The 27415-nt window shown below is 42.0% G+C and overlaps 5 protein-coding genes, 1 long non-coding RNA gene and 1 other non-coding gene across 8 annotated transcripts; 2 read left to right on the top strand and 5 right to left on the bottom strand.

The window, feature by feature from the left end:
- Window positions 1–106: 106 nt before the first annotated feature.
- On the top strand, window positions 107–4503 carry LOC129599375 (vitamin D(3) 25-hydroxylase-like). The gene is made up of 6 exons (XM_055497598.1): window positions 107–536; window positions 1494–1712; window positions 2030–2557; window positions 2625–2801; window positions 3555–3818; window positions 4102–4503. The coding sequence occupies exons 1-6, from the start codon at window positions 437–439 to the stop codon at window positions 4281–4283; spliced, it is 1470 nt and encodes a 489-aa protein (XP_055353573.1). The 5' UTR covers window positions 107–436; the 3' UTR covers window positions 4284–4503.
- Window positions 4466–11204, bottom strand: LOC129599377 (TWiK family of potassium channels protein 7-like). Its single transcript, XM_055497600.1, is given in 5 exon segments — window positions 4466–4988; window positions 6022–6511; window positions 8517–8543; window positions 8546–8726; window positions 9832–11204. Coding segments are annotated over 5 exon segments (1335 nt in total). The 5' UTR covers window positions 10186–11204; the 3' UTR covers window positions 4466–4705.
- On the bottom strand, window positions 5291–5372 carry Trnas-gcu (transfer RNA serine (anticodon GCU)). The gene has a single exon. It is a non-coding gene; the product is annotated as a tRNA-Ser (tRNA).
- Window positions 10987–14515, top strand: LOC129599387 (uncharacterized). Its single transcript, XR_008691909.1, has 3 exons — window positions 10987–11454; window positions 11998–12213; window positions 13685–14515. It is a non-coding gene; the product is annotated as an uncharacterized LOC129599387 (long non-coding RNA).
- On the bottom strand, window positions 13216–18186 carry LOC129599369 (protein white-like). Its single transcript, XM_055497589.1, has 6 exons — window positions 17821–18186; window positions 17598–17749; window positions 16767–16806; window positions 16337–16710; window positions 15093–15706; window positions 13216–14530 (listed from the first exon to the last, which is right to left on the bottom strand). The coding sequence occupies exons 1-6, from the start codon at window positions 18141–18143 to the stop codon at window positions 14132–14134; spliced, it is 1902 nt and encodes a 633-aa protein (XP_055353564.1). The 5' UTR covers window positions 18144–18186; the 3' UTR covers window positions 13216–14131.
- Window positions 18187–19053: 867 nt separating this feature from the next.
- Window positions 19054–22197, bottom strand: LOC129599380 (uncharacterized). Its single transcript, XM_055497604.1, has 5 exons — window positions 22078–22197; window positions 21098–22001; window positions 20335–20428; window positions 19491–20246; window positions 19054–19419 (listed from the first exon to the last, which is right to left on the bottom strand). Exons 2-5 carry the CDS (start codon window positions 21279–21281, stop codon window positions 19305–19307), a joined length of 1149 nt encoding a protein of 382 aa, XP_055353579.1. The 5' UTR covers window positions 21282–22001; window positions 22078–22197; the 3' UTR covers window positions 19054–19304.
- Window positions 22198–22486: 289 nt separating this feature from the next.
- Window positions 22487–27203, bottom strand: LOC129599370 (uncharacterized). 2 transcript variants are annotated; one of them, XM_055497591.1, is made up of 16 exons: window positions 27132–27203; window positions 26732–27061; window positions 26380–26507; window positions 26263–26283; window positions 26067–26189; window positions 25716–25912; window positions 25442–25516; window positions 25187–25362; window positions 24795–24887; window positions 24480–24701; window positions 24259–24312; window positions 24038–24193; window positions 23760–23907; window positions 23329–23427; window positions 23142–23218; window positions 22487–23021 (listed from the first exon to the last, which is right to left on the bottom strand). In XM_055497591.1, the coding sequence occupies exons 2-16, from the start codon at window positions 26903–26905 to the stop codon at window positions 22929–22931; spliced, it is 1836 nt and encodes a 611-aa protein (XP_055353566.1). In that variant the 5' UTR covers window positions 26906–27061; window positions 27132–27203; the 3' UTR covers window positions 22487–22928. The 2 variants fall into 2 exon arrangements, with proteins under 2 accessions (XP_055353566.1, XP_055353565.1); XM_055497590.1 differs by having other exon boundaries at window positions 26732–27051; window positions 27132–27194.
- Between the last annotated feature and the right edge of the window lie 212 nt (window positions 27204–27415).

Genomic DNA, 27415 nt, shown 5'->3' with positions numbered 1-27415 from the left:
ACCCCACGAACCGCATATTTGGCACGCATAGTGCATCAGCTAAGCTATAGCCTATAGAGCAGTCGTTCTTAATTTAGTGCAAGAATAAAGGATTATAAACTTTGGATTTATGTTACTTATCTTTAACCGCCATGCACACGCTGCTTGGGTTGCATTAAGCTGATACCATCACAATTAAGCATATGGTTGCATATGATGGTCTGGATCAAGGTGTTTATTTACTGGCTCAGTATTCTGTATAATCATTGGCAAAATTAGAAAATCAGTATTGCTTAAGCCGCCGATTTTAGTACGAATAGTGAAAAGTGGAATTTCCAATACTGCGGTATGTGCTACCGCTGTTAACAGCCGGATCTAAAGGAATTCTAAATATCTCGCATCTAAAGGAATTCAATCTTTGAAAAGAAGGAAATCCGCATTTCGTGACTCGCCAGTCATGGTTGCAATTTGGATAACACTGCTTATTTTTCCGCTTGTATACTGGATTACAGCGCTGCTAAGAAGGAAATCTGCGAAGTTACCTCCGGGGCCTAAAGGTATACAACCTTTAATCAGTAAAAAAATTAAACATGAAAACGTGTAAGATCTCATCGCATATTGAAAATTGTTGGTCAGCATATTAAGTACAGAATGGAACATGATGGAATTAAGGTAGCTGTACTTAGATCTGTCTTGAAACTGGAAATCACTGAGCACTTACATATATAATTATATACCCATCAAAGCGACATAAGAAAAACACTAAAGTGACATTTCCTACGGAAATAGCTCCGTCAGGCCTGGATGGGAAAGGGAAATAATCGGGATAAACGGGACTGGATACAAACCACATGGAATACTTCTATAATTATTAGGCTATTAGCCCAACCACATTTCAGCGACAGCTATGCCGACTATGCAGTATGCCCGTATTAACTGGCATACCGTAAACCACACCCCTAACTTGTGCCAATCACAGGGGTGTAACATTTTGGTTACAGATTTCCCCATAGACCGTGCAAGAAACAAGCCGTATACACTCTTATACAGAAAGTCTCACTTTCTGTTTTTATTATAGTGTATAGGTCCTGCAACGGTGTGCAGGCCTGACGGAAAACATTCATAATAAAAAAATTAGGATAAGTTTCCCAAAGTGCAAAGTGAATTATGTATGCAGAATAAAAATTAAGTACACAGGTTATGTGATCGCTACGTACCCTTTTCGTTAAATTGCAGCATTTGACGCAATGGCACTAGAATGGCGATCAATTTCGAACACATTGCCCTTTCACTACAAAGTATATTTATATCTATATTACATTACTGTATCTGTATATCGGTTTACATCAGCCTGTGAAATGAATTTGCGTATCAGAACGCTCCTTTGAAATTACACTATTCTACCTACGTGATCATGGTATCATTAATTAGCAAGACAATTTTTCAATCCTGCATTTTAATATTGAGTGCCCTCCAAATTAAAAAAGCATTTTTAATGATTGTCGCTGTTGCAGGCTTACCTGTAGTTGGCAACTTGCCCTTTTTGACGTCCCGGCCATCGGAACGCTTCCGGGAATGGTCAAAGGAGTATGGCGACGTGATGGCTGTGCAGATGGGTTACCGTACCATGATTGTCATCAGCAATGTGGACACGGCCAAGAGTCTCTTCAACGATGACAACACAACCGGCCGGGATCAGCATTTTATTCTCAACCGAATTCTGAATGGAAAAGGTACGCCCAGATGGTCCCTAGTTCTGAAAGTTACTTAATTACCACAGCGTTTTTTACCAGTGTATTATGTGGTCGAATGGCCAAAGCATTTCTTGCACTTAAAATGAAAAAAGACAACTAATGAAATGAAATTTGAATAAAGTATGTAATTATGCATTGATATTAGGGCTTTTCAAAGGAGTTTTGGAAACAAGGATACTTGCACTCAAAGCCATTGCACTATGTTTTGTCACTGCTAAAGAAACTATCCGTCTCACACAAAATGCGACTAAAGCGAGTCAAAAGCACAATCCTCAGCAAACTAATCTGTTTTTCAGGCTTGGTTCCGGCTGAAGGCGAATTTTGGCGGGAACAGCGCCGTTTTGCCTTAACCACCCTGCGTGACCTTGGAATGGGAAAGACGTGGCTGGAGGACAGTATTCTGGACGGCATCAACCAGGTGAAAACCATCTTCGCCGGCAACCTCAACCGGCCCTTCGATCCCAGTACCCACTTGACCTTAGCAATCGCCAACGTCATTTGCGCTTTAATCTTTGGCCGACAGTATGACCATTCCGATAAAGAGTTTCTGCATCTGACCAGTCTCTTTGAAGAGAACATCAACATACTGAACACCATTGCGCCCACACAATTTCTACCGTTTCTGAAGTTCATTCCATTTGGGAAACTTCACACAGCACAAAACAGTCTGCTAGGGAATTTTCAGCAGTTGTGGAATTTTGGTAAGGCGCTGGTGAGAGAGCACACGGAGGAACGAAAAAGCGGACAGGAAAAAGGCGACTATGTCGATAAATTTCTGTCTCTTCTGGAACAACAGAGAGGCAGCAGTAACACGACCTTTACCGGTACGATATGTACATTTTTGGATGCTGCAGGGGCAAAATATTTAATGTTCACAGCGTGTACCTGTAGATGAGCAGCTGCTGGCGTCGGTGCTGAATCTGTTTGCGGCGGGAACAGGAACGACACATGCGACGATAATGTGGGGCATTTTGCTCATGATTATTCATCCCGATGTACAACAAAAAGTTCACGAGGAAATCGATGCAAAAATTGGACGCAATGAACCGATCCGCATGGAGCACCGAAGTACGTGTTGTGCTGTAGTAAATATACATAAATAGTGTGCAACTCTATTTATGAATTTGTTGGCAGATACTTGACCAGGCGGAGTATCTAATTCTATTCTATTTATGAATGTTTTTTATTTATGAATGTTTTTCTAATTATATTTATGAATGTTTTTATGCTTTTTTTCTATTTATGAATGTTTTTTTTCCTATTTATGAATGTTTTTATGCTTTTTTTACTGCTTTTAAGAATTTGTTTATCAAATTGGCTAATTCATGATGCACTACCTCATAAATAATAAACTATTAAAGAACTACAATATTGGGCATCACTGGCGTAGTGCTGTTACGGTAGTAACGTATCGTAGTACATGGGCTTTAGACTTGATCACAACACATGGCAAGCGCTTTCGTTAGTATATATGTAATCCAGAAATGAACCAATGAAACTTTTATAAAAGAATCTGTTAGGTGGTTTATCTCCATGACTGGTAATAATTGCTAACTTTTTCATTAGGTATTATGTAGTAATTGTAATAATAATGTCATAGTTATTTTTTCACAATTACTACGTAGATGTTAATTTTTCCAGGGCGCTTTGTCAAGACGGGACTAACGAATGCAGCGAAATTGACATATTGAAGTATCGTTTCTGACATAAATAAATCATTTGCGTCGTATTTATCGTAATAAAACTGCAAGTGCAAATCGTCGCCCTGAAACCCATTGTCCGTCTGCGTGATATTCCTGTTACTAATAAGAAATCTTTCAGGTTTATTGCATTATACGGATGCTGTAACATTGGAAATTCAGCGTTTCGCGACCGTTGCGCCGTTAGGTGTCCCGCATAATAACTTTGACGAAATGACTGTCGATGGCTTTGTTATTCCATCCCGAACACTGATTAATTTGAACATTTACGGATTGCACCGGAATCCACGATACTGGACACATCCTTATGATTTCTATCCAGAACATTTCCTCGACGCTACTGGCTCGGTGTTTATTCCCAAGGGATTCGCCCCATTCGGCATTGGTACGTTATATGTGCGGATGCCTGCTTACTTTCGTGTGCCACTTTAGTTGTTGCATACATTGGAATGGTTGGGTATTTTATATTACGCCGGTAGTATTGCTTGTTACCGCATATTAGCGTGGCCGCGCCGTATACGTAAGCAGTTATTTCATAATCACATGTCCATATAAAAAATCTATTTTGGTGGCCGTTGATCCACATTAATCTGGCTGTCATTCAAAAATGGAAATCTCATTAATCCACCATACACAGTTTTTATTATGGATGGTTTGCCATTTTTAAGGTAAACGTGCATGCCTGGGAGAATCCTTGGCGAAAATGGAAATCTACCTGATCTTCGCCAATTTAATGCAGACATTTCATTTTTCTTCCGCACCTGGAAGTTGTCCATCCACTGACCACTGCACCCAGACATTCTTACGGTCACCGCTACCCTTCGACGTTATAATGACTTTGAGGGAATAGCAACTAAGCTTCTCCGCTGCTCCAGTTTGTTTTACGTGGGATTCGTAAATGCAAACAAATAATGCAGTATGAATGATGTACTGCTCTTCTACGAGCTCACAATTTATTTGTAGTGGATAGTTCTCAATGTGTTTGTAGTACGATGGTTCACTGCCGTAGTGGAAACGGGGAGATCTTAAGAGTCATCAATTTTAATCATTTAGTAAGATCCATTTTATAAACAGCCATTAAAATCTCATTTTTGCGTATATTCTAATTATATAAACTTTTATAAAATCGTTGCTCTACCATCCATCACAATTTACCAAATAAACAGCTTAATGATAACGTCAAATCTGTAGTTATTACACAGACACAATAACACAGAGGCAGTTTTAATACATTGCATGCAAACCGAAGAAATCGTATTCCAGAGATGCAGATCACACGACGGCCGCGTTGGACGTTCGCCGACTTCGGGGTTTTTTCTTGACCAATCCCATCTTTTTCCCTACAACCCGGAAGCCCTTCCTGGCTGAATCATGCAGCAAGTTGAAGCAGGATGCCAGCAGGGCCAGTCCTAGGAGAATGTAGAAACAGCAGATAACCGGCTGGAAATGAATCCCGCCTTTAGCTTTACTCAGCGCTTCACCCGGCACGAAGTCGCCCAGGCCGATGGTTGACAGGGTGATAAAGCAGAAGTACAATGAATCCCACAGTGTCCAGCTGAAAAGAAATTATATCGTTACTGTCAAAATCTTTGCGAATTCACTGAACGCATATTAATGGATTTTTTGTAATTATTTTAGAGGTACGAGTCATTCAAATTCCATACGTATGTGCATTGTGCAGTCGTACAGTCATACACGCACGATGTAATACGATCGATGACGCATGCAGGAGAATGTTAATAACTCTAAGTTTGTTGTGCAGCACGTTTTTAATTGATGATATATTTAATATTACATTAATTCTATCATAGGTAAGGCATAACGTAAGTTTTTTACTTGAAAAAAAAGTAAAAAGTTCGTGAAGGATGAGATTCGAACTCATGCGGGCAGAGCCCATTTGGTTAGCAGCCAAACGCCTTAACCACTCGGCCACCTCCACACACTGTTACGTTGTTAAGCTGTGTCAGTCGAACGGCATTGTGCGGATACCATGCACTGCATGGCATGCAGCAGCATAAATAATCTCGCCCGACAACGCTAATCGTATTCGTAACAATGCGAGAACTTTATATCCGGCACGCCAGGCTGAATCCGAAGACGCAAATACTGCATTAATACAGGTACTGCGCGTATTGTACAATTGTACCTATGTGAGTACATATCAGGTATTATTATTCACCTATTTTACGATGTGGGTGCAGCATCTTAGACCATAATTACTATTATAAACCGAATTTATGATTCGGAACAATCACAAATACAACAAATTACTACATACAAGCAGCGCATGCAACCAAGCAGCTAGCTGCAGCCTAGAATTCGTTAACCTTATTTTTCAGCGTGATGTCTTTCCATAACAAAAACAATTACAAATTTTAGCGAAATGCAGTGATCAATGCACAAAGATTGTAATGTTGATGTTTCAAGACACTTTAGCGGCAGTTGGCGATAGCACCACTGTTCTACGAAATTCTATAGGATGTCATGTTTGCTGCAGCGAGACCCTCGGAAGATGAATGACTGCCAAATTAACACGATAGCTCTACTAATTTCCGAAATAAAAGTGCAGCTATATCAAGTGCGCTTACTCTTTTTCCCATAACCAGAATAGCACCGCACCGCCAAACAGGTATGCCGCCATCACGGCAACGCACATTAGCACCGGCACCGACTTATCCTGCTTCTTCTCCTCCCGTATGACCAATAACTCCTCCGGTTGATACCCATAGGCCTTCAGCGAGCGCACTCCCACCGACGTGCCGTCATCCACGATCAGCGACTGCTTTTGCACTCGGATAGGCGCCGGAGAGGACCCCCCGGCGACACTTGGTGGTCCGGAGGTGTTCTCCTTGCCCTTGCCACCCCCGGCTTGCATGGACTGCAGGCGGGCTTGCCGGCGTTTGTACAGACTGCGGCAGCATTTCATGAGAATTAAGTGGTCGAAGATCAAGCGGAGTCCTTTGGCCATCAGACTACCGATGTTAGCCAGGAAGGCCAGCATGATGGGGATACCGATGATGGCGTACAGAATGGTGGCTAATTTGCCTTCCCATGTAAAAGGATATACATGACCATAACCTGCACAAGAATATCAATTTTATGATGTAAAGATCCAGATCCGAATTCACTTTCATATTATATACTCACGTAGTTATGCGTTACACAACGAAAACGCTGTTATTGCAAATAGAATCATGTATAGATGTTCAAGTTTTATATCTATAACAATCACAATAAAGTACCTAACCGCCGTTACCTTAATACCCATATGGCCATATACAGTAACCCATATACCGTAACGCCCATATACAGATATACATAGAATCTGATGATACATCTGTATATTGATTTCGTGCTTCAAGGAAATCGACTGAAATTTGTGGAATAAGCTGAACATATTAATTAACAGCAGCGTCCCGTGCTATCAAAGGGAGAACAAAAAATCTTGTCTACCGCTAAAAATTACGACACGCTGTCGCTGTATATGGTCTCAAAATATTGATTCCAGTTAGGTACTCTCGAACTTAGAACTAGCCATTGCACTACGGATATACGATACTTGCACTTATAATCAATAAGTACGAATGCAGCTCTGAAGTTTTTGAACAGGCCTGAAGTCAGTAGACTGTGATTTTTTAACGTATGATATTGCAACAGGATACTGCAACTTTATAGAATGTTCCTTGCAACTACTTCTTTATGAAGATATTTCAAGCAGAATGCTTCTAATAATTGTGAAAATATGTGGACCGCAAGTAACAAGTTACATAGCACGTTTGATCTCAACAACGGGTAAACGAACTTCTTAAAATTAGGACATGCGTTGGCCTAACTGATAATTTCCACTTGTGTTTGATTAATATTCCTCCATGTTTTCTGCCTACCAAAAACCTTTTCCTAAAATAGCCTTTCTTTCTCTTTCCCAGCTCCTCAAACGCACACCGAAAGCGCCAAATTGCCAAATCACGGCCAATGCCAAAATCTGCGTTATCGCGAACACGAAAAGCGCTGCAGCGTTTCTACATTGCTGTCATCTCCCAACTAACGCGCACTCCCCATGCGCATTCCCGGCCTCCCTCTACCGCTCCTAATCACATTACACCATTCCAAACACACTCGGTGATTGATCGATACCGTACATATCAATCCATAACAGCCGTCGCGTTTTAAAAGAAAGCCGGCATCATTAACATAATACGCACCATAAGAGAGTCAGAGAGAGAGGCAAACGATCGCCGCGCGGAAGAAAACACTTAAGCTACGCCAGTGACCTTTTCCTCTGATTTCACTTCCGGTCAACAGCTCAACACAACGATTAGCATCCTTGGGAGTTAACCTTGTTAGTGGCTGCTTTATATACGGCGCTTACAATTCCCGTGATGAGCATGCGCCGGAATTTACAGCCAATTCTGAAGTGCACTCGGTCGTTGACTGGATTTACTGCGGAAGATGCTTTACAGTTTTATAGGAAGCACTGGGTGGCTAATTGGAGTATACAGTGCGCGAGTGCGGAGACTTGAATAGAAAAGTTAACAGGGCATAAAATTTAGTCCGATGAGCGGCGGATTGTTTGGTGCGGCTGTCGTCTGACCTTCATGGTATCGATTGCTGCGGCTGTACTGACAGGAACGCGATTATTTTCTCAAGAAAATATATGGAGTGTTGGACGCATCGCTGGCGTGATGCACGGATTGTGGTTATTTAATCTGCTTATCGCGTGATTCGCTTAATAAACATCTGCTACTTTATGTTACTACTCAAATCAAAACTCGTTATTTAATGAATAGATGGCGAAACTGAATACAAACTGTTACGACTATGAAATACGCGTAATTTTTATAAAAAAACTCACCACTAGCCAGGGAAAGCCACCTAATTCACGCAGCTCAAGGTAAAAATTCGTACGGTGATAAACCAACGCGTCTTTTCAGTGCTTCTTAACGAAATACCAAGTTCATACGACAAACACATACACAATTCACAGCGACATCGTTATCTCAAGCCGCATGTAAAGTAAAATTATTTAGATTTTTTTTAATACTGTCCCTGGTTGAGAAAATTATTACAGAATTATTTAGCTTACCTATTGTCGTTATGATGCTCAGGGCAAAAGGAAGGCATTTGGAAAGTCCCATTTCGGTGCATTCACCTTATTGCTTTCCAGTCGCATCATGCGCATGGTTTGGTTAACGTAATATCGTTTTGCAATCGCCACAATTTCTCTGAGTATGTGTTCTTGCAGCTGGATTTCGATTAGTTTAATGTTCTCATAATTTCCCGGTTGCCAGTCTTCCTGAAAGAGATTCAAATGGATCAAACAACATGTCAAATTAAAGCATATGGTCGGACTCGGACAGGGTCAGTTGCATGCTGCCATCTCAAGAGCCAGTCGAGTAGTTTGGGTAACTTGGGTTTGATTGATTATTTATTGGGGCTATAATTCCTGAATTCTGTACAACAGAAAAGTAAAAGTCAACAGAGTGAAATTAATCATTTGCAGTAGCTTTTGGTTAAAGAAAGGGATGCTGGTAAATTTATAATGGCATAAATTAACACCCAAAGTATTCAGTTTCTGCAGCTGCAGTAACATAAATTAAAAACCTTATGTCTTACCGGTTAGTGTTCCCTAAATGAAAATAAAATAAACGAAAACAATCTTCGATGCAATAGTTCAAAATTAAAAGCGAACCATTGAAAACCGGTAGAACGCGCTCCTCCACTCTCTAGTTAATTCCCGACATTTACTTATTAAATCAAATTAAAATTATTAATTTCAGAAACATATTACCTTCCATCAGAAGTAATCTACTAAAATTTATTTCTTATATATTGCAAAAAATATTTATGGAAGTTGCATATTCAGTAAAGAAAGCGATTTATACTCGTACAAATACTTGGAGAAGAACATTAAAAGAGCAACGCTTCTCTAACTTTCAAGTTTACCGGAGAATGCGCCACACCACTACGATTCGGCATGACCGTTATACAGTTATAGGGGCCTAGCCGAGCAGATTTATACGAAATACAAATGTACATTACACAATATGGACTTTATAAAACAATATTTCGCATTCACCGGAAAAATGCATTTGCTGTAAGTTACGTAACACTCCGTTTGTTAATTTTGTTAACATTATTGCAGAGATAAAAAGTTTGTTTTCACCAGAACATGCTCATCAGAAGTTTATTTTTACCAGAACGTGTTAACTACTGTATAAAATTACTGCTTTGCCAGAAACTCTTGAATGTTTGGAAAATTTTTCTTAAGCGGTATTAGTCTTCGCATACGTTTACGCCCAAACTGCAACAACAACAATCACAACATAGAACGAACGATGTTTTGCTAATACCGGGTATCTATCATTAATCTGGTGGGTATGATTCCAAAACCTCAGTACTTTATCATCCATCCAGTTGGCCTTCCAGAATTTAGCATTAAAGGCCATCTGTTCGGGATACAACGGCTCCGGTTCCTCCGGGATATTGACATCCACTTTGGCATTCTGCGCCTGCAGCCACTTATTCTCCTCGATGGAGATGAAGACCAGCGCCCCGCCGACGGTGTACGCCAGCACCAGCACCGTCAATCCCACGTGAGACAGGAGAAATTTAAAGAACATGCGCAGACACTTGCGACTGCGGGATTTCGGTTGCTCATGAAATTCGTCGTCGTTGACAATCAGATGCGGCGGGCTGTCGCGCGAGGAATCGTACTCCACGGCCGCCATGAGATTCTTGCCGTTTTTGGCCATTATTATTAGATCTGCGGCTAATCAGAGCAAATCACATTAGTTCCGATTGGGAGGATCATGCACACGCGCCGTCTGCATATATGTAACTCCCGGTGCAACGATCATGCAGAATGGCGTTTGGCTAATTATCCGCCACGACCGACACGCTGATGATTTAAATACAGCCTGGTTGGGCAAGCGCTGCGACATCCGTGAGTCATACGGGTTGCAGCGGACTAATTGGATATCCGGAAGAAATCCGGATTCTGAGCGGGCGCACTGTCAGTGTGCCGATTGCCGAATCAACAGCTTGGCGCTCGCCACAGAATGTTAAGAGCGACCGCAATGGTGAGCCGTTCGCGTGAAAATTTCACGCTCGCAAAAAACTCAGCGCTTTGCAGTTTTGCAGGGCTACTTACTCGTACATAAACCGAATTAATCGTGATCCACTTTTGTAGAAAAGGCAAGCGTACAGCAAAGTAAAAACTTCTTAAAAAGACATGCTAAAATTTTTTAATTGCATTTAGATGTTTTCGATTGCAGTGTCCAGATTGGCCAATTTGCTGCGCGGTACAGAACAAAGGAAAATACGGATAAAATCTTAGTAATATTTCTGTCAGCGTCTACGATTCATGGAGAAAATGATTCACAGCAAACACGAATCATCCAAACATTTTCACAGCTAAACATAGCAATTATGATGAAGATTGCCGGAAATAGCCCAACACATCGTCACTGATATCGCATATCGCGGCTGTACAATCACCGGCCGCAAAAAAACAAACCCAAGACGACCAAGACGCTGGAAATGCGCCACGCGCAAGAAGTACAGATTGATGAGTTCAAGCTGGAAATGATCGCCGCAAAAAAACACGCACCGCGTTTTGCGGCCAAGTGTATGACTGCAATTTGAGCGGAATATGTTTGGGTTTCCGTGGCATCCCCTCATCGTTTGGTCTCTTGTCTCAGCCGTTATCAATACAGCCGCGGCGGCACGCATACGTGTGTGTCGTCAGTGGATATATGGAATTATGGATGCACTGCGCGCCGTACCGGATTTGTGTATGATCTGGATTGTTGAGCGCTTTCCGGTTGATGCGCACTGATTCCCGTCTTCTGTTGATACAATATGGTTTCTCTTGTTGGTTCGGATATGAAGTGTGTGCTGATTAATTCAAGGCCGATTGTCCACGCTATGTGCCGGCTGGATGAACCGGTTTCAATTGTGATGGATTCAGAATGGGTTGCTAATCGTTCGCTTATCACAATACAACAGCTGCTGCGAATGAAGTAGGAAATAATATATTATCAGAATGAAAATCGTGGCGAGGCTGTCATCACAGTCATGAAATGCACATAAACGCCTGTCGTAAAAACTCTATCGTAAATCTTGAGTCGGTTTTTTTAACACGCTTTGAGCTTTATTAACTAGCAACTGATCAAAAACAAGGCGTCTATTTCTAAATTAACTTACTTTCTTACTTTTTCAGGCCACAAACCGTTTTAAAATGGCTTGCATTAATTTTTTTATTGCAAAAAATGCCCGTTAAAACGACCGCTAAAAACTTCATGCTGCATATCAACTGCTCTTGCAATATTCGATTGTTAAATTTTTTCCTCTTCAGGTGAGCCGTTTTATGCTTATGTACGTAGGAAATGCGTTTTTGTTTAACACGTCCAGCATGTATTCATCACTTTGAAAAGACGGTAAATAATAGCGCGCTGCAAAAAACAGCACTGGATAAATCAATAGTAACACTCCGACAAACACTTAATCAAACAAGATCAGCTGCTGTGCAAAAAATTATATTGCGTGATGGTTTATTTGTCTAGGCCAATATTTTCGGATACAGGCGCGTAGATGCCTGCCCGGTTGTGCCGCACGCTTCCGAATCCTGATTATGTTAGCCGGGATTGACTTTGCACGGAAGTGTTTATCTTTGCTAACTATTGATGTAGCCTGACAGTGTGTAAAGTTCGCCACTGTGCAGTTCGAATTAAATTCTCCAGAACAAATGTTATTCTTGGATTACAGCTACTTAAGACAAGGTCAGTTGTATTTGCACATATGCAGCATAAACGGGAAGGTCAACCTTGTTATGTAATTACATGTGATGCATGAACATACGGAGATTTGTTGTGACCGTGCCACAAATTCGTAAACCGGGAATTATTCGATGCATAATTTTTGGCAAATGACAGAAAATTCGTTCAACGAAAAGTCCAGATATTACAGAACTGTTCGAAAGTAAATAAAGCGCACGGAACATTAGAAGTGCACACTACACACATTATACAATCGCTTTAAGTATAGATATATAATATGTAATCACGTAAATCGCTTTAATTTACTTTTTATGCCCTCACCGGCACCGCCATGATAAGTTTAAAAAAATATATGATTGTATAATCGTTGCTGAAAGGCAAAAATATTTTTTGTATTGTTTAATAAAAACATTTATTTACTGCTTAAAAAAGTATCGATTCTAATCTGAAAACAAGAAGATAGTAAGCAAAAGCCATTCTTTAAAGGTTGCTGTGTGTGAAATTATCAGCTGCTAAAGTACGCGCTGACGGGACGCAACCGAAGATCTCGCGCTCGATTTATGCGGAAAGCCGGTTGCTTAACGAGCCGCATCTTTTGTGTGCAACTAACGACATCACTTTCACGGTTCACAAACCAGATCGGGATGAACTTCAAAGTGATATACCGTCGATCGGAATGCATGCATTTTTTTCGCGTGATCGCATCTTAATAAAATTGCGTATGCTAGTCATTTATTCGCATACGTGTTCTGATACGAAAATTAAAAACTAGGCTTTACAGCTATTGTTGCGTTAATGTATGCGTTGACGTACCATGATACGAGTTTTTTTCTATAAAGCGTGTATGTAAATTAACGATAAATTAAAATAATACATACATGCCTGTCTGTGTGCAGCTGATTTAAATAGCAGGTCACACTAGCCATTAGCGTACTGCTTAACAGGCAGTTCTTGAGGAAAACGACGGATGTATAGTAGGTCTTGATGTCCGTATGCCTTCAGCGGCTTACCGCTTTATTAATAATGTTTTATTAATGAGCACACCAAAGCCGTTTTGTTAATAAGAACCACAAAAAAAACAGCTATCTCACCCGTACATTTCCGTGCTCGATGTGAACCCGATTTCGACTAATTAAACCAAATAACGTGGTAGAAAATTAATCGTTGTACACGTAAGCCACGTCTTTACTACGCCCTGACATGTTTGCAAACGGTCCAGACTGGCAGAAATGAACGGTCACTAATACATCATCCATGTGGCTTCTCTTTCTCTTCCATATATAATCCATACTGCCTTAACGCTTAACAAGATCAAAACATCAGATTCTGTTTTAAAGAAAATATTGTTCAAAGAGAAGACCATCAAATCTGATAATTATCAGTACCGTTTTTCAGTTACTGTATTTGTCGCAAAATGTACGATACAAAATAGATTGTTTTTTTGGTTAAGCATTAAGTGTATCTGTATTTTCAGCAAAAGCGGGATGCAGCAGGGAAGGCAAGGAATTTTTTCCGAATCCCATGAAGATTTGTACGTAGCAAGAGATAGGCAGCAGAGCGTAAAGCGATACCGAACATGATCAACTGGACGCAATCTGTGGCTAAACTATCGCCGGTAAATCCCAGATGGTTGATAATATCGTCACCCGTTCGGAAGATATCCGCTTGCAATGTGCAGTTCATGCACGATGGCAGATCCACGCCGTGCCACTGATTCACTAATGACGCTTTCAATGCGTAATGGAAAAACGATGCATACTGCAAGAAGATTATTGTGATACACCTCATATAATTTTCTGACAAAACCTTTTTCGAAAACTTTCCGAAAGAACATGGATTCCTCAACTCTGCCAAAACTTTGGTGTGTTGTAAGCACTTTTGATTAAAATTTAAGTATATACTCGTATCCAAATAACCTTTCTCACCGAAAAACGTTTAGCCACCAAGGAAGGGATTTGGGATTGAGGAAGAAGCCGCCAATAGCAATGTTGCATACGACAAAGGCCGCCCAGATCAGCATGGCGGTACTAAATCGTCCACTCGCAATCGCGGCACATTGCGCTATTCCCAAGCTGACTTGACATGTGAGAAAAGCAATGCACCAAGCCAAGAAAAAACCAACTGCTGACGGATGTAATCCAATTAGCCAGTAACAAATTGTTAATAATAAACCGGACATTGCGAGATTATGGAGAATGTCAATTAGCCAGGCGCTCACGAACCACATCCATGCCACGTACACACCACCGACAATCTCTCGTCGTATTACCGCTAAATTTTGCGTTAGACATTTGGAAATTCCATAAACCGGAATCATCACCTAAAAAACAAAATTCACGTCGATTTTTTTTCAAAATCCGAATACGTACGAGTACATTACTAGTTCATCCTGCAAGTATTTTATTGCGCTATAAATTTTTTCTTAACACATAAATTTTAGTGACCTTTCGCTAACACATAATGTTAGTTTAACACTTGCTGCACTTGCCTCATATATATAAATCGATTTCTGCACCATCAGTCGAAAGGTACGAGTATAAAGTACATCGTGTACGACCACTTATTGTCGTATTTATGCCAAGTTGCATTTACGCACTCTTCTTTCGCACATGTTTACCTTGACCGCTTAAATTTGAGGCGTATATTGTAACTGTACTATTTAAAACTAAAATCAAAAACAAAAACTTTGAAAAACTAAAATTTAATCGCGCAATAATAAATTTTATTATTGTGCATTAAATTTTAGTTTTTCGGAGCAGGCTTAAACTTTCAAGCGATACATTTTCTTAGTAAATCTTGTATTTAGGTTTGGACAAATGATTTAAAGTCATATGAATGCACTGAGTAGTAGTAATTTATTTCAAAACATGATTAAAACTTACATAAAACAGGGTTAATAAGCATAAAGCTCCGTTGATATTCTGAATTCCAAGCCCGTGCATTTCCTGCTGCATAAAGAAAATCCCCATCAAGAATCCAAGCGCAACCACCACCGCTGTTGACATCCTTAACAATATCGGGTCCCGCACCCACTCCAACACAGCCCGCCCCATTAGCATCCGGAGCTGCGTTATTTTTCCCGCCGTATATATTCCCGCCATCTTCTTTACCTGCGGAGTGACGGTAGCTTTGGCGGCAATATTTTCCACTTTAAATCGCATATCATACCACTCCTCCGAATTCTGATAGCGCTCCACGAGCGTCTTGACCTTAAAGGCCTGCTCTTGATCGGTAGCGTTGACGGGGCGCGACAGCATCCGCAGGTATGTATCGGTAGGGCTCTGCAGCGGTGAGCACGGGAAACCAGCTGATGTGAATAAACTGGCCGCTTCCCGGGCTTTGCCGAAGAAGACTACGTGGCCTTCGGCTAGGATAATGATCTGGTGGAATTTGGAGATGATCTCCGAAGTCGGATTAGTTATGCTGCACAGGACGATTTTGCCTTTCTCCGCGGCGGTGTGGAGTAGATCGACAATGCCTTCCGCAACGGATACATCTATCGATTCAGGGAATAGAGCCACATTTTATCAGTGTACCTTTTCCTTACTTCAACGATCTTTAATTTTATGCATTTCGAGCTCAGTCGCTTGTTTAAACTGCTTAGTTTTTTGAACTGCGAACTTAATTTGACTGCTGAGAAATATGCATCCTCACTACCATTCTTTAAAAGTTTTTCTCGTTGCTGCTGGAACAAAAAAATCATTTTTATCATTATACTAAATTCTAGGTAAGGTAACAGAAATGTACAGGTCCTCGTATCAATTATAGTACGTAAGTATGACAGGACCGGTTACGCAGGAGGTTAATCTTAGTGAGCCAACGTAGTTAAATGGCTGCTGTTCTGTCCATGTAGTCACATCGCCTGCAATCGGTATCCGATTATAATATGGAAAACGTGATTAAATTTTTCGGAACAGAAAAGGGGATTTGGTTTAACACTGAAAATAACATTTTTGTTCCAGTATCTACGAGAGATATAGATATGTTTAAAGAATGGTATATATTGAGGATGTTTATAATACCCATTGCAAAATCTGTCAAAACAGGCAAAATGATTCCTTTCAAAAATTGATGGCAAAATTTTGTGTTTTGGTAAAGTTTCTAACAAGGTAAAATGTATACGCACCATGAATGCCGGCTGTTGGTTCATCGCACAGTAGCACCGGCGGACTGGTAATGGCCGCTGTTGCCAACGACACCCGCTTCCTGTCGGCATTCGTCAGGCCCTTTAATCGTCCGGGTACACCGATAACTTTCGAAGCGATCTTATTCAAATCCAGCTCACTGATAATGTCGTTGACAAGCGCCATTTTCTCCACGCTTGAATACTGTTCGCCCAGTCGCAGGAGTGTATGAAACACCAAATGCTCTTTCACCGTTAAGGTGCCGATAAAGTTATCTTTAGCGGGAATAAAACACGAATAACGCTCGGTGTTCTCGTCCACTTGTTGATTATTGATGTAGAGTTTTCCGCGGATATCGATGGTTCGCCTTGGCTGCCTAGGATCGATGCCGGTTTGGAATAAGAACAGCAAAATGTTTTGATAATTAATTACCCTGTTAAGGCAGCTATGAACGTTGTTTTCCCGCATCCTTCTGCAAACACGTGTAACATTTCTTATATGTAGCAAATTGTGGGAATTCAATTAAGTGTTTCAATAAATATTGAACGTATTATATTATAGTATTGGTACGTACGACGGTACGAGTACACATATTGTACGTAGTGCAAGTACTTCTACGGATACTCGCTGACAGTCAGAATGCGCGGTAAATTTGTGCATTCAGCTGGTAGATGGAAGCCATGAAACAGCGTAGTGAAGTGGCTTCAAACATCTTAAAATTGACGCTTTGTCCTTCGATTGACAGTATCGAAAAGGAAAAATCGCACAGGTGAAATATAAAACGGAAGTCAGTACTTAGAGCCTAGAGGTAATAATAAAAGACGGTTTTTTTACCTATGAAAGTAAGAATATTGTTTAACGAACAGCATTAGGATTTAAAGATTAGTAAAAAACTTTTAGTGAAGCACATACAATGCGAGCAAGAAAGGAAGCTACGGGTTTAGGGTAAGCGTTTAGCGAAGACAGCGAAAACCGGTTTGTACAGATAGTACGCGCACAGACAGCCACACTCATACGTGTGATAAGTGTATGCGAGCGGATTTACCCACTCACACACACATCTGCCGAGTCGATCGATACAGCAAGGCAGCATTCAGCTTGCGCTCTTTGGCAGCACTGGAATCCGCTGTCTTCGGTCTGTTTATAGTCACAACAGAGAGGCTGCATTGATCAACCAGCCTCAGCGGGCAAAAAAGGCTGTTCGCTAGCTTTTTAACATAGACCGTAGCCTCCTCATTTAGTCAGATTGTAGACATAGTTTACTTGGTCCAAGAACGCCGATTAAATGTCCCGCGCTGGCCACACCCGATACGTCCTTCAATATATGTCTCCTATTGGTAAGGTCATTCAGGGATTTTCTGAAAAACAGTCGTCGATGCTCCGGATTGACCTCAAAAACGTTGATTTTGTCCCAGCTATAAATGATAGTTTTTCAATTAAGAAATGCTGAAGATGCTCGACATGCTTTACGCCCAAAAAGTATTACCATAATGAGACCTTGTAGAAAGGCTGCAGTACACTGCCACGCTTGCCGGCATTGGCCGGTTCGGTGTACTGGAATTCCCGGGATGCGTTACGACTATGACTGGTATTGCGCTGCAGTACCGGATGCCCATGCTGAGTCCGCACATTCGGCACGGACTGTCGCTGAGGATAGACAACGTCTTCACGTTCGCACTCCACAGCGAATCCCGATTTACTCCGTCCGAAACGGGCCAGTTGGCGTGAGAAGGCCACATAGTCCGTCTCCGTGTCGGACTGCTCACCATGGTTACTGTCTGCATCAAATGGATTCTGGTTTCTTGCCATGCTTCTAAATGTCAACTGCTAAAGATTACCAGAACAGCCGCGACTTCCGTTCGAGTACAGTGAATTGGAGTTGCTCTCATAATCTCATTTGATCGCCCATTATATCTAAGCAAGCGATAGTTTATGTTGAGATTTTATAGCGGCCAGATAAGGATTGCACATCGGCGGATTGGTGTTACTTATTGATTATTGTATCGAGCGTCCGCACGTTAAACTCTTTTAATGACTTGGAAGGCTCATAAACCAGGTAAGCAAGTCATGGAACACTTTTGTGTCTAGCACTATCAACGAACTGTACGCGACGGTTTCTGAAGAAAACTGGAGTTAAATGAAAATTTCTTGTACGTAGTCAACGCGCGGTGGGATGCGATGATAATGGATCTCCGCAGCTGAATGTTTCTGCTTTGACTAATATGACTTCTAGCAGCCACCGATGGATGCTTCGGAACTGGAAGTCAGAGTGCGATGAATGCATTTATGATTTTATCCAGTTGACGTGATTTCTGGTTTCGTAATGTTTTCATTAACAGTTTACCGGTTTTTAAATCACAGTTTCGCTTTGTATGCAGTCAGAGGTTAACTTGCTTCCTTTCTTATTTTTGTTGCATACTGCACCTGGCTTGCCGTTGATGCCGGTTCTTGAGCCTGGTAAGGGCGTCGTACGAATAGCTATTATGGCATTCAATTCGGATTTTGTGTCACTTTGTAAATCGATGGCTCAACGATACCTGTTTTTTGAAAAAAATAGACAAAAAGATTTTTCACGTACTCAGCTTCGTTTGCATCCCAAATATAGTAGCTGACACTACTCTGGCTCACAAATGCAGGAATCCACAGACTGTATCTTGCAAAAGCTTTACACACAATAGCAACAGCAAAAATTACGAAATATGTAATAAAACCCACTGGCAAACTTTGCGCTTGCTTTATTCGACTAACTGTTTCGAATCACGTAAAGCACCGGTAAATAAAGACTAACTTCTGTACAGACAAATGCAGATAGTAGAACCGAAGTAATCAGTAATGCGACCCTTTGTGGAGTAATATTCCTATTCAGCGTGACCACTGACCACCAATTTGTACACGCTGAACCAAACCACAAAGAAACGCGACATACGAGGTCACCGTCGATGGACAATACCCTCACACTCATTTAGCATTTCAGTCTTTGTAATACCCGTCCAGCAGATGCAGGGCCAACCTACTCAGCGTAGCAACGTCCAGTTCCTTCAAATCCACTTCCTCCCATTGCTGTGCCTCTGGAGGATCACTGAACCTATAACACAATTTAATTCCTAAAACACACAACTACGGTAGATGAATTAATTAAAGGCTGTATAAACTCACAGCTGGAGAAATCGGCGAATGTCGCTCCATTCATCCGGATACACCAACGTCTCCACCCAGCGCGCGTGTGCCGCGGCTACCTTTTCATACACCTGCTGAGAGACGACCGGACAGTGCTTGTTCACAGTGGCTAAAAAGCGTTGGCGGCGTTCGGCGGCCGCTTCCGTCGACCGGAAGCGCAGTACGGGAATAACCACGTTCAGCTGGGCATCGGATTTATAGCGCACAATCTCTGCATCGAATTCGGGCCACGGTGAATCAAAAGCCGTGCGGAACATGTTAACATGCGACTCATCGCCTTTCCGATCCGACGCTGTGTAGTTGAGCAGCACCAGATGCTGGCACACACGCATCAACCACTCTACCGTGCAGCAGCTGTAGTTCTCCGCGCCATTCCACTGCAGATACAGAAATGAAGTGCATGACCGGTGCACACAATCATACCCGTTCTTGGCGATGAACAGCGGCAGTTTCAGGCCCTTCGCGGTCAGGATGTCGTCGATCAAGATCAGTTTGAGAAAAAAGTCATTCGGGTTATCATAATACCGTCCCTCGTCGATCAGCGCCACAGACCGCGTCTGCGAAGTAATATTTCTATCCAGCGTGGCCACCAGTTTGTATATGCTGAGATAGTCGAATCCAACGGGGGTCAGCGCCTTCTCCCAGTGGCGTTTGACGCAGATTTGGCTGACATCAAAGACGACGTGTCGCTTGGCATTGTATTCGCGCAAAATGAGCCGCCATAACGCGCACACTCTGATGTAAATTAAGACGTACAATTAATTGTTGTTAAAAGGGAAGGTCATGACGATAATGCTACACCGACCCAAAGGGTGCAACCTACCGGCTCGTGCAGAACTGGGTGCTCACATCTAGACTCAGTAGAATGCACGCCAGGATCGGTGGCACAAGGTTATTGATGGTCGTTTCTTCTTCATCTGCAAAAGCTTCGTTTGATAATGCGCTCACAACTACATCTCATTATTTCTTACTTTACTCTATTGCGCGCAACAGAATCGACTAGCTGTTCAAGCATCAGTGTAACGGGAAACCACAATCGCTGGGGCCCGCAATAGAGAAAATACAACAAAAGGATAAGACCACAGTTAGTCAGTCGTCCTTTCCTTTTCACTCCATTAGGCGCAGCAGCATCGACAGGATGCATTAGTACTCGTATCAATGAAACCGCCGTGGCTAGGGTCCGCATTAGAACAGAGAACTGCGGCAACTATCGAGAAGCACAGAACAACTGCGAGCCTTTCTATGCACTATTATGACTTTCTTGTTTCTCGTACAAAAAATAACTTGTATTCTCCCATCGACCGGAATATGACCACACGCCTGTATAAGTAGAAGCTACACGCACCCATTAATTGACGCGAAACTCCCGGCGTATGACTGGAGCAGTTAGAGGAAACTTGTATAAAACGACATCGAATTCCCCCCATATTACGTTTTACGAGCACAATTTCCTTGGTATTCTAGATGGGTTAACGCAAATTCTCGACAGGGATATAGGCTTACCTAATCAGTGCAATCGAGTTTAGTATTCTATTTTAAGTACCCATGCTGACAAAAACAAGAAACCATTACATCTCTACGCTTACCTTGAAAAACGCCCATTCCACAACCCCCAACGCTACTGTTGTATGTACCCCAAATCAATTGCGCCCGGAGATACATGCGACAACTTTTCATGAGTGCCTCGGCGTCCCAGAATATCCATCGCCCAGCGATGCCACCCTGGATTTCCGCACAAATTGCCGTCACCGTATCCCCTGCCACGCGCATGCAAATGCCCGACAACCGATGTCAAACTCGACGGGACTGATCCTGCCACACTTGCACTCGAAGGTTGAACAGTCCAACCCAACGGCCATCTGCACTTCACAAGGAGCTTTACACACCCGATCCCCTCTTCGGGATTTCACTCGGCACGTTTTCGTCAGGAACGATGGCAGGAAATCTACATTGTGCAACAAGTGTGCCTCCTCGAAAGGGATAACATGTTTGATGTACCGGAATCGGTCGGTACCGGAGAAGAAACTACGGTTTTTGACCGGCAGACGTTCAATGATCCGACAGCGATGCACGATGCGGAAGCCGGCTGGATTCTCCAGACGCACCATAGAAAACATGCCATACACCTCCACCGTCAGGGTGCCCGGTCGAAACACCATCGGTCCGCCGTTCTCCTCACGCAGCGCCACATGGACCGAAAGGTCCTCCTGATGGCTCTTCAAGAAGCGGTGAGGCCACAGATGGCTGGAATGGATCCATTGGGCGCGGACGGTGCTGGCGTCGAAGTCCACAAAGAAATCATCACCCTCAATGTCTTGCACGTATCCCAGCCACCAATGGCCATTGTCGCGCTGCGCCAACACCGTATTACCGTAGTTTATCTCCCGCGAACCTGAGTACAGCTGGCGAAGGTAGAGAGATGTTGCGTTCATGGTGTTTAACCGACTCTAGCGTAGTGGAAAAATAAAGGAGCCGTCCTTCAGAAGCAATCTGAAAGATTGTTCAAGATCACAGCTCGTGCAGTTTCTCAGCTATCCATTTTAACAGAAAACACGATGTAACTTACGGCGGGGAAGAATTACGAATCACGACGAAATCTGGCATCTGCAATTTTGCAAATTAACTGCGTCTGCAATGGAAAAAGCACGTAGGTTTTTGAAACTCAGAGTACTGAAGAAGAAACGTGTTTTTAAAATGCTTTTGAGCAGACCGTCCTCTGCTGTGTTCAGTGTTCGCTCTCATAGTTTTCAAAGACGTGCTAATGTAGCAGGCTTCCCGCCATCGAGCAGCAGTGCTGCAATGACATGCTGGTACAGATATACATAAGTACTGTACTGTTCTTGCGTTGCCTTCTCCAGTTTATATTTTTATCGGTAAGTAATTATATCCTGTAGGCACAATTTTGAATTTACACTTTCTGCGCCAGGAAGCTCAGTTGCTCATTACGCCCTTAATTATTGGCTGATCTACATAGTTTAATGCTGTTTATCAGTCCACAGAGGCACGTGCATGCAACCGAGCCGCCATCAGCAGCTGCACACGCCTGCACCAACAACACCAACACGATAACATACACCCAAATTGAAATAACAATAAAGTATGTAGCTGCAAGCGCTGGTACACTACATTCCAGGCATTTGCTACGTAAAACTGTAAGGTTAATCACAGTAAGTACCGTGAAGAAATAAATGCTTGTCCCGCTATCGACAGTACGGTGAACGGTTCACTTCCGTGACGTGCGAAGAAGGCGCCGGTCGACGCGGACTCGGACAGCTCGTACGAGATTGCAGATTAAGTATACGTTTACAGAGCACATTCATGATAATGCAACTACAAATTAATTTAAGAGTGATTTTATGCACAAGAGGTATAGCCATGTCAGGCTGGCAATGAACGCGACTCGCATTCAGTGCTCTATCAGTAATCGGGACTGGACGCTGGTGTTACTGATTGGAACTGAACTCCTTCTTTGCCGAGTAACCAATAAGTTGGCTGTGCAGCATCAAATTCCTGCAACGCATGTGCAATGTGCATTACAAACTCTGCCTTTTCGCAGCAATTCGTTTTTAAACGTTATCAGAGCCACGCAAAAGCCCTGAAAGTTACGGTGAAATTATGTATTACTATTACCGCACGCTTCGCGCACTCAAATCCTCCAATTTTATCCAGTAACACTTTGCAGACTTTACTGAGGTGGATTCGGAGCGCTGAAAACCCAAACTTTTATTGTAGCTCGTAAATTATAAATGCAGCAGTTATGTTACAATATGCAGTATGATAAGTCAAAGCTCAGGAGACAATAAGGTAAGCCACCTACGCAAACCAGTTTGCTCCATTTGTTCAGCTTCAACAACTGTTGTGCCGAATAGGCAATAACGGGGCATTTTTCGACCAACTACACCGGCCAAAACGGGACCTGCTTGTCAGAAACATCATTTGATAACTGTTGAAATCTTAAATTCGTTGTGCTATCAGATATTTTACGTCCTTTTTACTCTGCAATTTTTTGTTAATGTTTTCTCTTCCAGTAAAAATATGCACAAGCTTACAGATAAATTTCAACTCTTTAATCTTAATCACACTTGACTTTTAGGCAATAAGGAGGCATTTAATTTATAATAAGGGTTGTGCAATTGCTGATTACAGTTACATAAACAGATTCGGTCTTGCGGTACAAGGAAAGGTCAATTTCGAGTCCTCATAAATCTCTCTGTAAGGACTCCACAACGCGATCATTCGGAATCGTACCTGTATGTAAACCTATACGAACAGCTAGTCGTTCCGACGGCAGATGTGGAATGCGAAAATTGCATACAATTTCAAGGAGTCTGAGAGCGAGGATAGCGATTTCACTGCCGTGCGCAATGCCATTTCGCTGCGGTAAACCACTGACCACCTGCAACTTCTTATGTAACATAAGTTCAGAACAAAAATAATTTCCTCATGTTCCGCATGGAAGCATGCGTCCCGACGTTCGTAACTATCAATTGCTGTCAATTAGCACGGTGTTATGTGTGCACTCTTACCATGTACGCATCACCAATGGTTTCCACCTTGTACACATCATGAGCGTCCAGTTCGGAATCAAATTCGGTATACAGTTTATTCAGCAGTTCAACAACTTGCAGCGGCGTACTGCGCGACGAGATGCTGGTAAAGCCCACAATATCGGAAAAGTATATCTGTAGAGACAACTGTACGGTAAAATATGCTTCGCGTACAGTAAACTGTTGAATCATTGATGTACCGTTGTAGTTTCGAAATGTTCGGCGGTCACTGGGTCTCCTCGCTTTAGTGCTTCCTGTACAAATTTCCAACTACATGTACAGTATGTAAAATCTCTATATGATAAGGCATATTGTTGCGTAAAACGTTATTTAAAAGTATACTCAAGAGGTTTTGTAGATAAAAGTACGGTACAGGCCTTTAAAAAAACCCACTTACGCTGTCGCCTTCCCTTACACTTACAGCAATGCTAGGCGGTAATAGTCGGTGTAGAAGTTTCTCGCCTTTCCGTTTTTCAGTAGAAATTTCCGTGGTTTGTTTGGCCAGGGCGCGGGCAGATTTGCCGATGGTGCGGTTGATTTGGCTAACCGAAACAAAGTACCACAAGCATAAAGGTGGACATACAACGGCAACAATAACCAAGAAAATAATGGCTTCCGTCATTTCAGCCTGTGCTGTTCGGACCTGCAATAAATTACCTTAATCATATTCCTGCATTTCATATCCACAATAAGATCGTAGTTCATGGTCAGGTTGTATTTCTTTATACAAACGTACTTGTGTAGAAAGTTGCTCTTGAACGACAGTTGTCAAATCGGTTTCGATGGCACTTATCACATCAATGAAAGCAGTCATATTTCCAAACCAAGCCTAAAAAAATGTAGACATAGAAGAAAAAACAAAAGCACTACTGAGCAGATCAAAATGCTCTGCTTTCAGTGCATTTTAAAAGGTCACTCATGACCGTAAGAAACAATAATATTTTACAGGATATTTGCCTTTGGTTTTTCGGATACTTTGAATACTTTGTAGAAATTTCTATGTTTTACAGATATATTTGTCTTTTATTGACAACCGCATATTCGGTCATTACTGGAAATGGGTTCGCCTAATCAATGAAAAGCTCCGAAATGGACTGCTATAATATGTTATAATGAATAGATCTGTACCAGTCCGGCTTGAGTGTCAGCTGGTATTGCCGGCACATCCATAATGCGTTTCCGGGCGGCATCGACAAATGCCAGCAGCTCCTTGTTACCGGCTAAGAGATTGTCGTACAGAATCTGGCTGCGTGGGGAATGATCAAAACATAAATCCAGGATAGTCTTGGATTTCATATAGCTTTCTTCTCGGAAATAGAATGCCAAATCAGTCTAATTCTACGCAGTGAACTGTACAGTGTATATTGCCAAGAAAATATTCACCATAGAATAATTTCTTTTCAGTCGGTTCATGGTAGCCACGACCAAAGAAAGCAGTTCCAACCGCACGCTGAATACCTTAAAGCAAACACACGTAGAAGTTACATCATTTTTTCAGCATATTTCCACCGTTCGTAGTCGTGACTTCAGAATGGATCCGCTCAAAAATTAATTCTTATTTTGCGATTTGTATTCGAGCATTTTGAGGTGTAAGCAGATGCAAGTAATTGAATAAAGTTACCATATTTTGAAAGACGTTGATTACAGTTTAACTTACCAAAATTTTCCTTGGCGTTTACGAACGATTCGTACGCAAAGAGATATTTCCACATCACGCCGCCGGTGTCACCGCTAAGCCGTATATTGCGATTCATCAATTGAATTATTCCCGCAATGGTATTAATAAACCATGTCACCGCCTGAAACGATGTGGTCCGGGATGTCTGTGTGACCCTGCTCTCGTTCACGTACAGCCTGTTTCAGAGACAATTCGATTTTTAATAAAAATCACCTCAAGGTCTAATTCAGACAAATTACGGTCAAAGATATGCCCCATGTGGTGGTCTTCTGTACAGCAGAAAATCATGGTTCAGATTTCGCGTAAAAATTGTATATATATGCTACTGGCCTGAATGCCGTAATCGTGGCAAATATCGGTCCGTCGTTGGGATTTCCCGGCCAGTTTTCGAGTGCACCAACGGCCGCGTCGGATGATTTTCGCAAGGTAACAAGATTATTCCAAGTTTCTGGACTACAAACAAGAAGCAGTAATTAATATTATATCTCACATTAATCATCGACGCGGGAACGATTCCAAGTCTCACCTCTTCGAGCTCAGGAACAGGCTATAGATTGAAAAAATCGATATAAATATAATTTGCAAAAGGGAACTTCCAAGTAAATTAGGCAGTAAGCGGAAGCAGAACGACAGATCTCGATACCTAGTCATTCCCCTTTCGCGCTGCAGGCAGGTGATAATTTGGGCCATTTGGACAGTGGTAGTTATGGTTGCCGCAGTTTGTGTGGCTTCCGATTTCCTTCGCACTGCTGCGGTTATCACCAGCGTACACTATGTAATAACATGAAGCTTCTACTAATATTATAGATTTTTTAGAACATTATTCCATTCCATGTTTGCGTAAAAGCAGAAAATAAATGCGTAGAAGCAGAAAAATAAATGAGATTTGTAAGAAAAATTATAAACTTCCAATATCAAAACAATATTTACTGACAGGCATGTTCTTTTCAGACAACGGTATTTTTAGAAACAACAAATTACAAATTGCTGCTTACTTGCACAATGAGTACGACCATAGGCACAGCCAAAACGAGCAGCAACTGGAAAAACCGTTTCCGTCGATTAGAACTGCTATCCTGCATAATCAGTAGGAATTCTCGTGTCAGCGTATTTCCGCCCATGGATAAGGAGCTGCCTCGCGCGGTTTTAACCGCTCCCATAGCCGGCATTTTCTCAAGATAAATCGGAATGTGTGATCGTTCTCAGACTATTAGAATATTAATTAGAGTGAGAAAAATATGCAATTGGCGGCGAATGTAGTCCTCTTAATCTCTCGATACGGCAATGCCAAGATTGGTAATAATGGCACGTCTGTCTGCAAGAACCTTATTGGGATTACTCTTTTGCCGAGACATCCATGTACGTTCGGGATTACAGTTTAATTAATAGGCTTACCGGTTAGGTGATCATGGGCTGCTGCCTGCTGGTAATTACAAACGCGCATCATATGAATGCGCACAAGCTACATAGTGCACCACTGCAGCATATCCACATACGATAATTTTTGTACAATTGCAAATACCTGTATGACTATGTACGTACTGTATCATTGTTTCTGCCTCAAGCCTAATCAAACATTGCGGGAGCAAGGTCAGTGTTTGAACATGATAAATAAAATATATCCAGGTAAATAATACAGGATCAGCACAATTACATATGTCTGGGATGCCAGAGGAAAT

This window comes from Paramacrobiotus metropolitanus, unplaced genomic scaffold (genome assembly GCF_019649055.1).
Source record: "Paramacrobiotus metropolitanus isolate TYO unplaced genomic scaffold, Prichtersi_v1.0 Parri_scaffold0000144, whole genome shotgun sequence".
Taxonomy (NCBI): domain Eukaryota; kingdom Metazoa; phylum Tardigrada; class Eutardigrada; order Parachela; family Macrobiotidae; genus Paramacrobiotus; species Paramacrobiotus metropolitanus.
The sequence above is the reverse complement of the archived record's forward strand: the minus strand, read 5'-3'. Positions and strand labels throughout refer to the sequence as shown.

Coding starts and splice junctions, on each gene's coding strand:
- LOC129599369 (XM_055497589.1), bottom strand. CDS start 18,143: ATGGCAAGAAACCAGAATCCATTTGATGCAGACAGTAACCATGGTGAG. Junction 16,807..17,597: donor AATCGGCGTTCTTGGACCAA/GTAAACTATGTC, acceptor ACGTGTTTGCAG/AAGGATGCGGGAAAACAACG. Junction 16,711..16,766: donor TTCATAGCTGCCTTAACAGG/GTAATTAATTAT, acceptor CATCGATCCTAG/GCAGCCAAGGCGAACCATCG.
- LOC129599380 (XM_055497604.1), bottom strand. CDS start 21,281: ATGCGCGTGGCAGGGGATACGGTGACGGCAATTTGTGCGGAAATCCAG. Junction 20,429..21,097: donor TGGAATGGGCGTTTTTCAAG/GTAAGCGTAGAG, acceptor AAGCTTTTGCAG/ATGAAGAAGAAACGACCATC. Junction 20,247..20,334: donor ACCCAGTTCTGCACGAGCCG/GTAGGTTGCACC, acceptor AATTTACATCAG/AGTGTGCGCGTTATGGCGGC.
- LOC129599375 (XM_055497598.1), top strand. CDS start 437: ATGGTTGCAATTTGGATAACACTGCTTATTTTTCCGCTTGTATACTGG. Junction 1,713..2,029: donor CCGAATTCTGAATGGAAAAG/GTACGCCCAGAT, acceptor TCTGTTTTTCAG/GCTTGGTTCCGGCTGAAGGC. Junction 2,558..2,624: donor CAGTAACACGACCTTTACCG/GTACGATATGTA, acceptor GTGTACCTGTAG/ATGAGCAGCTGCTGGCGTCG.
- LOC129599370 (XM_055497591.1), bottom strand. CDS start 26,905: ATGCCGGCTATGGGAGCGGTTAAAACCGCGCGAGGCAGCTCCTTATCC. Junction 26,284..26,379: donor CGCGAAAGGGGAATGACTAG/GTATCGAGATCT, acceptor TTCAATCTATAG/CCTGTTCCTGAGCTCGAAGA. Junction 24,313..24,479: donor TATTACCGCCTAGCATTGCT/GTAAGTGTAAGG, acceptor AAATTTGTACAG/GAAGCACTAAAGCGAGGAGA.